Here is a 12910-nt window from a genome sequence, read left to right on the forward strand (position 1 = left end):
CATGCTTCAGAGCTAGCCTCACAAGCTGATGAGTGATCTCTTCTTAGCTCCAAAGCAATAAGAGGGGTGCTTCTAAAAATCTCTTGCCTAGGACCATCTGCTCCAAAGTCAGCGTCCTCCTCAGTCATGCTGGTTTGCGCTGTCGCTGCAAAAACACTAAACTAATGTTAACTGAATAACTTGAGCTGCAACAACTGCTTTTCTACTGTAATTGAGCGCTCAATGCACTTTATGCAACAAGCTTCATTCACCCAAGCACTTTTTTTCCCCACACTTAAGGGCGTTCTATCTAACATTCACACATATTCACACTCCAGAGAGCAACTTGGTGTTCAGTATCTTGCCCAGAAACACTTTGGCATGCACAGTGGCGCAGCCAGGGATTAAACCACCAACCTTCCGACCTGCTCTACCTCCTGAGCAACAGTCACCCCATAACATAGATCAGTAGAATTTTGCTGAAGGAGCACAGTGACCTTTTCGGCTGGGCCTGGACCCCAAAAGCCTGTCTACAGTGCTGGATAGAAGGAAAGATAGTAAATTGTAAATGTTACCTTGGAGGAGCCCAGTCGTGTTTGGTGCAGTCTAACAGAGTTCCCACGTAGGTTCTCTTCCTCCACGTCACATTCACCACCAGCACACCTGTCAGCCACAGAGGAAAGGAACACCAGTGAGCATTGGATTCACTGACAAGCTTTTATATCAGAGTTTGGCATAGAGTTCAGAACATAAACCCCCCCACCCAGCATCATAGATAATAATAATTGTTTGGCCCAAAAGTGTCTCACATCTGCAGTTTTCTTTGGACCACATTTGGCTTTGATTGACTGCACTGGCTCAGGGAGAGACTCGGTGCCTCGGCTCAGGCACAGTTACACTTTACACGTGCCAGATGTTCGGTCTGTTGTGACACACCACGATTGTCACAACCCATGTTACTACGTTATGCTCGCCTCATTACTTTTGGCCCACACAATATTTGCAAGTGCTGTAACTAAGTCGTACGTGCCAAAACGAGTCCAGATCAAGCCCAGATGTGACTGGAACGAAGGCTTTAATTTACAAGGGTGTTCAGCTGCAACGCTGTTCTGAAACATACATACTCACATGCAGACATTTAGAGGAAATAAGATCTTAAAAGTGATTTTTATACAGAAATCTGACAAATCAAACAGTGACACAGGTGTGTTAAAAGATTTGCTTAAGTTATTTTACAGCATATCAGCTGTGTCTGAAAGAAGCGTTCACCTTTTTTTCACCCTTTTCCAGGCCCTCTGTGGAGCCACGGAAATTCTCATTTTTCTGTTCTGGCTTTTATCTAAAGACGAACGTGTAATGAATGATGAAACAATAAAATGGAGCAGACCGCATTTTAGAGGAGAGAAAAATCGCTGCGATGAGCAGACATCTGAGAACAGCAGCAGTTAATAGTGTGGAAATAAAAAGCTGTGGCAACCTGAAGGACGGAGTTCATGCTTTTAAGAATTGTTTTCAAAGTGCTTCACGTTGTTTTGCTACAGCCTGTGAAATCACTCGGTCTGATATTACTCAGGAACATCCGCGGAGGAAAAATACAGTCTTACATTCTTGTCAGGTTTTTGTATGGAAGAAATATTTAGTCTTCAAGGTTTAAACTCTAATCTGAAGACCCTTTAGCCATCTGAAATAAATGCCTCTCTCTTCTCTCTCGCTCCCAGACTGACATTTGAAAACCATTAACCTCCGTTTTGTGATGCGCCAGCGGCAACGCCAGGCAAATCAAATTTTGGACGCATTACAGCTTTAAAACGAGGTTTGACTGCAACACACGACTCCCCGCTCTTCAATTATGTCTGATAGCCGCCACCTTCACAGAACACTCTCACAGATAAATGAGAGGCAGGAAACGCAGCCAAGAAGGTGGATGTGATCAGGCAGAGGCCCTAAAATCTCCAGTTAAAATCTCCACTTAATGAACTGGATGGATTTCATTAGTCAAGAACTTAACCCTCATAATTTCCACTTTAAATAGTCCAACAAGGCTTTGATCAAATGTATTTTCTACTTTGTTCAGCCAGGTCTTATCTTATTTTCATGCCAAACTGGAAAAGGAATGTTTAGGAATGCAGGAACGTTTAAAAACACGAGAAGGTCTGACGTGTAAAATGAAACAGATTAGTGTTATCGACCACATTAACTCGTTGGTAATAAAAGTCAGATTTCCTCAGGTTGTATCCTCCAATTTAAGCAGCTTTCAAATGACAAATTCAGTGGTTTTATCAGAGGTTGTTCGACTGAGGGCAGCCATACACCAAATGACTTTTCAAGCATTTTTAGTGTTGCACACAGACATCCAATGTTGCAATAAAAAGCTGACTGTTTTGCTAAAGCTGTAGTGTGCCTCCATCATCTCGATCATGCAGTATAAGGCAGTCATAAAAACCGGTCTTCTCATCTTGACATTCAGACGACTATGAACATGTTTATCTTCTTTCTATCTTCTTGTGTTCATGTTGTGCAGTTGGATTCAAAGCAATAAAAGTGAGCACACCAACAGAAGATCAATACATCAAGTTTTGATCGCTTAGCTGAGCACTCAGACTCCAATCAGCAGAAGTCCTGTGAGAGAAAGCTCTCTAGAAATGGTCTCAGAGTATGAGTCTCTAAATGACTTCTTAGGAGAGCAAACGCTCAGATTTGGCTCAGATGCAGCTGATTTCACAGTGAGCAATGGAAAAAAGACATCAGAGCACGACCAATACAGGGGTTTTAAGACTGATTCTTTTTTTTGTTTGTTTCTTTAAGACCCATGAAACAGATTTCCCTAAAGCTTTAATGCACTGGTGTCCAAACCCAGACCTCAAGGGCCAGCGTCCTGCAGGTTTTAGATGTGTCCTTGATCCATCACAGCTGATCTGAATGGCTAAATTACCTCCTCAACATGTCTTGAAGTTCTCCAGAGGCCTGGTAATGAACTAATCATTTGATTCACGTGGGTAGACCCAGGGTAAGATCTAAAACCTGCAGGACACCGGCCCTCGAGGCCTGGAGTTGGCTAAGCCTGCTTTAGTGAGTAGTGATTTGCCAACAGGGACGTTACAGAGTGCCCTCTGGTGGACAAACTGTGAAATGTTAACACATCTAACATGGCTGAAGGGTGTTTCTCCTCTACTTTATTTTACTTTTTATTTTTATTTACACATAAAAGTGAGGAACCTTCTAATGGCCAGCAGAGCCTTGTGGAAACGATCAAACATCCCTGCTAGTCTCCAATGGTTCTGCTTTTTTTTGTTTGCAGAGCGATAGAGGGTCCTCCTTCATCTGCAACTGTATTAGGTGCGGGTGAAGCTCTACTGAAGGTAGGCCAGGTTGACAGACATAGCTGTGACATAAATCTGGACTCTCTGTGAAGTAATGGGACTGACCTGGGTCTGTGAGCACCAACTCCCGGGGGTGAGACGGACTGGAGAATGCTGTATGCGAGCGACTGAGTATAGACATCAGTCAGCAAAATACAAACATCCAGGTGCCTGCCCAAATTGGCTACATTGCTGTACAGGCAATGTGTAATGTACGCAGGAAATATGAGCAGACAAAAGGTCAACTACCAGAAAAACTGTGCAAAGCTCGCTCCCACTTCTCAGGTTCAACTCGGCATGTTCTACAAGCTGGGCAGCTGAGCTGAGCACTGGAGTGATGCGGAAGATGCATGTTACATGCAGATTTCACAGAGACTCAAAAAAGTCCTTTGGGGAGTCAACATAGCTCTCTGTGACAGCTGGGATAGACTCCAGGCCCCTCACAACCATGAGCTGGATGATGGATGGATGGATTTTTCATTTATCAGCTGTTACAAATGACGATACCGACGTTCCTCCACAGTCACTTGGACTCAAGCCCACTGAAATAAGGTGTATATAAGAGATGGTTTAGCAATAAGAGGTAAAAGACAAAAAAACAGTGGTCAGCAGGGGCCAATTCCTCCGGTTAAAACACCAGAAAAACAAAATCTGAATTTATAGACGAAAATAATCCTACTGCTTCTACAATGTAAACACTGTCCCGATGATTTTTTTATGTCAGTGACGAGTTTCAAGTCTTATTGAACACTGAAAGGTTTGTATTCATGTAATGCAGTCTGTTATCCGTGCAGCATAATGACACTGAAACTAGTTTTCGACTGCCAGCTGAGATTCTTTCTCTGCAGTCTTGAGCCTGAAATGGAGGTAATGGAAGTACAGATGCTCCCCGAGGACTGGAAACAAACCACTGCAAGTATGTGAGAAACTGCTTGGTGAGTGCATTCCTCGGTATGCCTCTGTATCTTCTGAGACTATAAAGGTTTGGATATAGCTGTAAATAAAATCCTCTCTTGATTCTGTTCAGTCACTAAAAGTTCATTTAGAGGCCAGGTGTGGGTTTTTGGAAGCTGTGTAAGGCCCAGGGGTGCAGCTGCATAAAGCTCTCACCAGTAAAGCAGCTTTTTAAATCATCAGAGTTATAAAGCTACATATACACATGGCTCTGCTGCATAAAAGTCAATATTTGTAGAACTGCAGGACAACATGTATAAGCCTCATTTAAATTCTCATCACAAATGTACACAAACAGCCCCAAAACAACATGGTTTGAGGGCACATCACCGCTCATTAGTCGTGTTAGTGAGAAAAAGGGCCAAGAAGACATGCAATTTAACCAATTTGCAACACTGACGACTCTCTTCAACAGCAGAACACAGTTATTTTATCATAATTATCAAAATGTAACATCAGAATCATGCTCAGTAATACATTTATGAAGCGTATACTGAAATAGGCTTAACAGATGAGACTCAAATTAAAGAAAAAATGACTAAAATGTAAAAAAACTGGTCCAATGTTTGTTATGCTCTCATCTGACTAAACTGTCACTGGCTGGACAACTGGCAATTTTACATTCACAATGAAAAACGCACAGCAGGACCGATCCATTACCTGCAGCAGGAGGTATTTTCACATAACTGACTTCTGGCTTAATTATATTTAAATTTACTGAACTTACTGAACAAACTAATTGACGCCATCTCAAAGACGCCAAAAAGATGTGTGTAAATCACAGCTGTCAACAAGGAACATTACCTAAAAACACTAGTCTTACACCTGCACTCTTTTGAGTGGCCAGCAGGGGGCGTTTCCTGTGGATGCAGATATTAGCCCGGTGGTATAAAGTCTATAGGAAAATGACCCTTTGGCTTTCCCTGATTAATGACCTCATTAAAAATATTCCCAATAAGTCCTCAGTCGCTAGTTCCAAGTTTTATTTAACACAGCATGATGTTTATTTATAAATTAGGGACCCCATCATAGTCAAACTGGAGAATAAAGCAGGGTATGCTGTACCACATGACTGACAGGTAGCTGCTGCATTAGCGTGAAGTGTTCCTTGTTTTCGCAATCAGATCCACCTCTAGTTTGTCACATCTGGCTTCAAAACACCAAAATAGCAGTGCCAAAGGGACTTTGCAAATGTGCAATATCACAGAGGCTATTTTTATCTTCTTTAATACAGTCTGTGGTAAATAACAGCGCTACAAGCTGGATGTGACGCCCTCTCTAAATGGAAAAATGGCTCACAGACTTTTGCTATGATTTTACTGAAACAACTGAAAGGCACTTTGAGTTCACGTGTCATTTCTTTTTTAAATGCCACATAAATAAAATTGACTGAACTTGACTGAGATATTCATCATACAAAAATTAAGCTCATAAATGAACCTTTTGGGATGAAATTTTAAAGATATCTGTGTAAGCTGTAAACCAATACCAAGACATTATTTTTCTATCAGGTTTTGTCTTATTTTACCTGCAGGGTGCAATCCTCACTGCTCATCATTCTTTTATAAATACCGGTTTATGCGTTATATAAATGGCATCTGCATGATTTTTGTGTGTATGCATCATTTATACATCTGGCCCCGGTGTGCAGCTGAGGAGCACTGATTAAAGCGAGCCGTGCGTAAAGACAAGAGTGTGGCGTTCAAGCCAAATTTCAAAATAAAAAGTCAGAGGGTCTCTGACAGCTGGTCTGACTAATAAGACAGCTGAGATGATGAGGTCAATACAGGGAGGTTGACGCATACTGTGTACAAAGAAAGGGTTTTGTTTGACCTAAAAACATAAACAGACATTTTAAACTGGCTTCCCTGTAAATCGGTGTGTGTCTGTAATGTGCAGGCAGCGGTCCTCGGAGTCAAGAAACAGCTGTGATGAGCTGGTTTGGTCATTTGTAACTTTAACCCTTGTATGGTGTTCGGGTCTGTGAGACCCGTTTTCAGTTTTTTTCAAAAGAAAAATTCAACAATTAATTATTTTTTCAACCTGAAATTCATTGGCTTTGGCTTATTTTCTGTGAAGAACATAAATCCGAACAAATTTTCACTGACCTCATACTGTACCTCCCCCCACGCATTTACATTACATACAAGGTGTTCGGGTCCACTGGACCCAGGTCTAATAAAAGTGTTGAAAGTGTAGGTCCTGTGTTCCCATACTCTGTCTTCCTCCTTTCTGGTGCTGCTGATAGTGTTTTCTTCCCCTCCTGCTCCCGCACAAAGTTGCAACATTGTTGAAAATTCAGCTATCAACACCGTCTTACACCTCTTACATTCCCGCACATTTTACCCTCTTTCTTGAGGGATCCAAATTTTATTTTCTCATACCCTGTCCCACCTGCAAATTAGGGGCATAATACTATAAATAAGACTTTGCCAGTGTGGTTCTTTATCACAACTGATCAAGATGGCAAAAGATTATCTGCTGCGAGGGCCTTCCAATTGATTTTGGAAGAGAGAGGAGCTTCGGATGATGATGTTGACAAAGAGGTTTCAGAATATTTCACATTTCTAAAAATTCAGAGTCTGACAGTGACTTTGAAGAAAAGGATGAGGTTGAGCACCATTTAGTAACAAAACAAAGACGAGTACCCCATCAGCAGCCAGCTCCAGGACCAGAACAAGCCCACCAGACAGCAAGTGAAGAAATATGGATGTCAATAAATGGTGAAATTGAATGGTCTTCTTGCCCAAGAAATGAGCCACCCTGAGCTGTTACTGTGATAAGCCAGGGCCAACACGGCTGACAGTTACTCAAGTGAAGGACATCAAGTCTTCATTTGAGCTTTTCATCCCAGATTCCATCCAGAAAATTATTCTGGATTGCAGTAATCTAGAAGGAAGGTGTGTTTTTGGAGAGAGGTGGAAGGAGATGGACCAAATTGATCTAAGAACCCCAAAGGCCTACTTTGGGGTTCTTATCCTTGCAGGAGTTTTCAGGTCCAAAGGGGAATCCACAGAATCCCTGTGGGATGCAGAAACCGGCAAGAACCTTTCCATGCATCAATGTCTCTGGAAAACTTCCACAAAATTTCCAGGATTATCCGTTTTGATAACCAAGGCGACAGACCAGCTCGACGGCAGAGAGACAAGCTAGCTGCCATCAGGACAGTGTGGGATAAGTGGGTGCACCACCTCCCCCTGTTTTACAACCCTGGGCCTAATGTCACCACTGATGAGCAGCTGATCCCATTTAGTTGTGAAACATATTGCTTCACATGTAAATGTGTTGTGTCTTTCCACTCACTCCACTTGATTATAACTGATTTTTTTTATAACATTTTATATATATAAAAAAAAAAAAAAACGAAAAGCACATTAATTCATAAATGTGATCTAACAAAGGTAAAGGGAAAAAATTAACCATGTTTGCTGTTCATATGGCTTGTAATCGGGATGAAGTAAGCATCTGTTGAGTAATTTAACATAAAATTGTTTGATAGTGTTAATTTGGAAAGCCAAAACTCTAGCGGGTCCATCAGACCCATGAACACTGGCTGAGTAACAAAAATATGAACACCACACAAGGGTTAAATAGCAGAAGCAAGAATCAGATACTCATCACGATACAGTGATGATGCGACTGTATCACGATATAGTGACTCAGTACATTATAAGACAGACGGTCAGCTACATACAGTGATACAATGAGTCAGATTGGAAGAGGAATCTGTTTGAAATGCCAAATTCCACAAATCTCCAGAGACTGATTGGATGGATTCAGCTCTCAAGTACTCAGTGCAAACGAAGGCATGAAGTCAGTGAACAGAAGCAACCACGATGCACCCGATGGGCCAACGTTAGCACTGATGACTTATAGATCCTTGGTGTGGATCTTGCAGTCCTCATCAGGATCACCTACAGTAGAAACACGTCTCCCATCAAGTCTACACATACACTGCAAGAGACCTGATGATGATGATGATGAGCGCTTGAACAATGGAGGAGTAAGCAATACGATACTGCCGCATCAACATTTTGTGCCACTCCTGATAACCAATAAAAGAAATATTGCAAATACTTTCATGATCTCAAAGGAAAACAAAAGATTATTGTCTTTTTAAAAACCATATCTAAAAAAGCTAATGTCACTTTTAGTTTTTCATCAGTTTCTTGATATCTTATTGCAGGCCCACATGGATGTGAAAAATCTACTTCTTCTGTGCTGCATTGCCTGCAATAAAGAAATGAGCAGCAATAAAGTCATAGAACAAGTCAAGCAGACAGTAAAACAAACTGACGGTTAAATAATAGTTGCACAAGGACGAGGATAAAAGGGTACAAGATGTAGGATAAAGTAGATGAAACATGTAGAAACAAAGTCCAAAGTGCAGCAGTGGAGGTTTTCCTCTTCACTCTCGTGCCCCCTGAAGCCTCGCTCGGCCTGAAACGTGACAGCGTTTCTATTTTTAGTCAGCACGTCTCTTCTTGGGAAGAAGCCAAAACACTCAATAGGTCGTCAGTTTGTGTCTCGCTGTCATGAACGTGGGCGTTTGTGCTGCTATTAGAGAACCTGTGTGGCATTCAGGATCCCTCAAAGTCTGTTTCTAACACTTATTGAAATAAACGCCCTGACTCAATTTTACTGCTTCACAGAGGCTTCGCACAAACAAGCAACCACTTTTTAAAAGAGAGCGAGCAACGGCTGAGTAGTGCTTGAACTAAACGCCCCTGAATTCAAGCATCTCTATCCGAGGGACTTCAGGGTTTGTTTGTTATGAGTCAGGGAAAAAGAAAACGTTCTCCGCATTGTGCGCCCTCTCTTTATCCTCTGCACTGCAGAAAATAACAAAATCTTAATGGAGAAATTAAAAATGAATGTCTTTCCCTCATTCACACCTACTCTGCACTGACTCTCTGTTCATTTTCTCCCTCGCAGTCTGAACCTGCATCTGCTTTTGCTGTGAAACGAAATGAAAAAAGATGCTCGAGCTGCACTGCTGCATCCAAATGTGACATCCACACTGCGCTGAGTGCAGTTTAAGTGTCTGTTGAGGCTGTCAGAATCACCCAGCTCTGCCTCGCCTGTGTTTGTGTCGCTGCTGCTTCATATTTTTCTGCTGATTTGCTCTAAGCTCTCGGCAAGCATCCCCTGACTTCTCCTCTGCAGCTGTGTGAGCACTGTCAACAGCAATCCTTAAACCTGAGCCAGTCACAGTCACTGAAGTTGACTCCACAGAATCACACGTATTTAGCAATAAACTGGGCACTTTCTGATTTAAGTGCTGGTAAATTAACAAGATTTATTACTGCTTCATGAGATTTTAGGGGGGGGGGGATTTTTGAGAGAATGAGGAATTATGTATCAAGTCAGATTTGTCAGGAGGTTATTAGGATGGATGGCAAACAAGAAGGTTCAGAGTCCTATATGTGTAATTGCTTAGTCAGATAAAGCAGTTTAGATAAGGTTAGAGAATAACAGTGCTAATAAACTTGTATTAAATCAGTGCCCCTGTGATGGACACTGGGTCTCCTCCAGTGCTCCCAAACAATGATCCATAACTTGATTTTTATTTTTGGTATCTGAAGAACATTGCAGGAGAGCAAACCTGTCAAGCAAAGATTGCGATGCCACAGTTCAGATCATTTTCTCTGAATGTCCCCCTATAGACACCTCAGGATGTTACAGTAAAACTTCGCTTTGACAGCCTCATCCTGAGGGGCGAATTAACTGTGTAGGATCCCTTGAATGCTGAAAAAATGATGAGTATTATCCTAGTCTCACTTATCACCTGACACACTGCCTCCAGGCTTGGAAACTGTGGATTCTCCCACTACCAACTGCTCGGCTGTAGCTGAAGACTAAGCTCATCACTTAACGATCTTCCACATGAAATTCGGATCAGTTTGAAACGGAAGTTGATGTTTCTTGTCTGTACAAGTTTGAGGTCTGTGGTGAAATCACAGAGTGCTATTTGCAAGTGGTCGTTTTCAGTTCAGCTGCTATTTTTGGATAGCTTAACTGAAAACGATCTAGGGTGTATGAAAACTTGACCTTAAACTGGAATTTAAATCAGTTATGGTTTTTGGTTTCATATTAGGGGCTTTCTTAGAGCCCTTTTCCACTAGTAACTACTTGGGTCGGCTCAACATGGCTGGACTCGTTTTTAGGGTTTTCAATTAGGTGGTCGTACCAGGTATCAGATACTTTCTAATACCAACTCTGCCGGGGTTCCAAGCGATCTGATCCAAAATGTGATGTCAACAGGTTAGTCAGTGGTGCCACTTGATGAGTCATGAGAGTGCCTCCTTCACGAAAATCAAAACTGCCATTTTTCGAACCTGGCAACAAAGGAAATGACTACACAAAAACAACACTGTAGTCCTCGAGTCTGACAAAAAGCCATACACTGAGCAGCAGGTATATCGCCCCATTGTTGTGGTTTGCAGATCACATCTGAATGATCACAGGACTTTCGTGATCGTGTTGCTACAATGACTCCACGCACATTAGGGGGTACTCGACCATAATGGAAAATGACCGAAACCAAGTTGAGTCGAGCCAAGTAGGTACTAGTGGAAAAGGGCTATAACACTTGGGATGAGGAGCTTGGCTATCTGAAGGGATAATGCCTCATGGCCACCTCCCTTTGGAAGTTTTCCGGGCATAACTTATGGGATGAGTCCCTGGGGCAGAACCAGAACTTACTGGAGAGATTTCACATCTCATTTGGCATGGCAATGACTAGGGATCTGCCAGGAGGAACTGGAAAGTGTTTCTGGGGATAAAGATGTTTAGAACACCCTACTTAGCTTGTTGCAACTGTGACCAGACTTTGGGTAAATGGATGGATGGATGGATGGATGGATGGATGGATGGATGGATGGATGGATGGATGGATGGATGGATGGATGGATGGATGGATAGGATATCCACCCTTAATGACATCCAACACAACAAAGAGTAGATTAAAAAAATCGGGATTTTAGAGCAGTGTGATGCTTTTGGCTCACAGGAATTAGCTGAACATGCACTGGTATCAAATGATAAGGTTATCATTTGAAACTTTAACCACGCTCAATATGAGCATCCCAGATCGGAACAGTGTTTGTGTTAAAAGAAATTTTAATAGTTAGATTTTATGGCCAATAAGATGAAGGAGCTACTTAGTTGTTATTACATGTGATTATTTTGTGTGTTCATTGAAATGCAAATCACTTGCTGAGCATAATTATTTACAGTACTTGTAATTGACTTAATGTCTAGAATCCAGACAGACAGACTGAGAGATCCAAAGTCATGGAGTTTGTGCAGCTTAGTTAAGAATCGAGCCAATCACTGTTTGATTAGCGCTCATCAGAGTCTGGTCCCCCACAGGGAAGAAGACGGGGAGGAGGGTTGAAGCTGAAATGGTGGTCTCTTCTTCTCCTCCTTTCTGTCTCTCCAATTAGTATTCAGCTTAATTAACATGCAACCTGCATCTCTCCCTCCCGTATCCCTCCGCCGTTACAAGTAGGGGGCTCCAGTTATCACTCCACCTCTCGAACAATAGTCCCTGAGCGGCAGGAAGAAAAACACTATCTCTCTTTGTCTTTCTGTGTCTCTCTCTTTGACTCTGACATTGTCCATCGCTTTCAGTCTGCATCACTGATGAAATGCTTCTTCTTCGTGCCTCTGTCTGTCTCCTCCTGCCTCCGTCTTTACATTCCTCTCCATCTCCTCTTATCCCTGCGGTAGTTTAAAAATACAGACTAAACCTCTGCTACAGCTCTTTCCATTTCCCCACTTCTCGCTCCATCCTCCATCCATCCATCTGTCAGCCTGTTGGGACAGACTGAGCACTGAATCTATTTTCTTGCTCTTTTTCTTTTCTCTTGCAGCCATCCTCCATCCTTTTCCCTGTCTGTGTATTATTTATTATCTGGTGATATACTGCAGTTTATGTCTCTATATCATTATTTATTTGCTCATTACAGTGTGTGACTCACTTTATCCTAATATAATAACGTAACGCATCATCTCCCTGATGCTGTTTCTATTTGTTTACTTGCACAAACCTGGAAACACAATGCTTTGATGTTTTCATTTAGTGCCTCCACTGAGGGGTGGGGTGGGGGAAGGAGGCGGGCTGGAGGATGTTGTCACTCCTGTTTGTTTCTTTGTTTTCTACTCAGCAGGATATCTCAGAGAAGAATCGGTGCGAGATTGGTGGTAAGTCAGAAGCTTTTGGTGGTGAACTCGGTAACAGTATTTTTGCCTTATTAAACCATGAATTTTACGAGCACAAAGCAAATTTAAAATTCAGACTCTTTTAAAAAATTTAATTGGACAAGGCTTGCTAATCCCTGAGACACTGACACCAATGAGAGAACCCACATAAACTCCACAAAGAATGACACCAGCCAGATGGTGAATTTGAACCCACGACCTTCTTGTTGTGAGGCAACAGTGCTAACCACTGCACCACTGTGCTGAAGCTAGAGAGCTAATCACAAATGAGAAAAATTAGAATTGGAGACACTTGAGGCTGACTCCCAACTTGTTCTGGAGAGACTGCACTGGGCTGGTGAGTTGTTGAGAGGGTTAAAATTTATCAGATTTCCTTTAAACAGTCAAGACAA

At 42.1% G+C, this 12910-nt stretch overlaps 1 protein-coding gene across 1 annotated transcript in view; it reads right to left on the minus strand.

The window, feature by feature from the left end:
- Nucleotides 1-12910, minus strand: part of znf608 (zinc finger protein 608) — a 67248-nt gene that overhangs the window by 18383 nt on the left and 35955 nt on the right. The window contains exon 4 of the mRNA XM_019365280.1: nt 555-642. Coding sequence (XP_019220825.1) covers nt 555-642 — 88 coding nt within the window. The remainder of the gene's footprint in view (nt 1-554; nt 643-12910) is intronic.

Source organism: Oreochromis niloticus, linkage group LG12, assembly GCF_001858045.2.
Source record: "Oreochromis niloticus isolate F11D_XX linkage group LG12, O_niloticus_UMD_NMBU, whole genome shotgun sequence".
NCBI lineage: Eukaryota > Metazoa > Chordata > Actinopteri > Cichliformes > Cichlidae > Oreochromis > Oreochromis niloticus.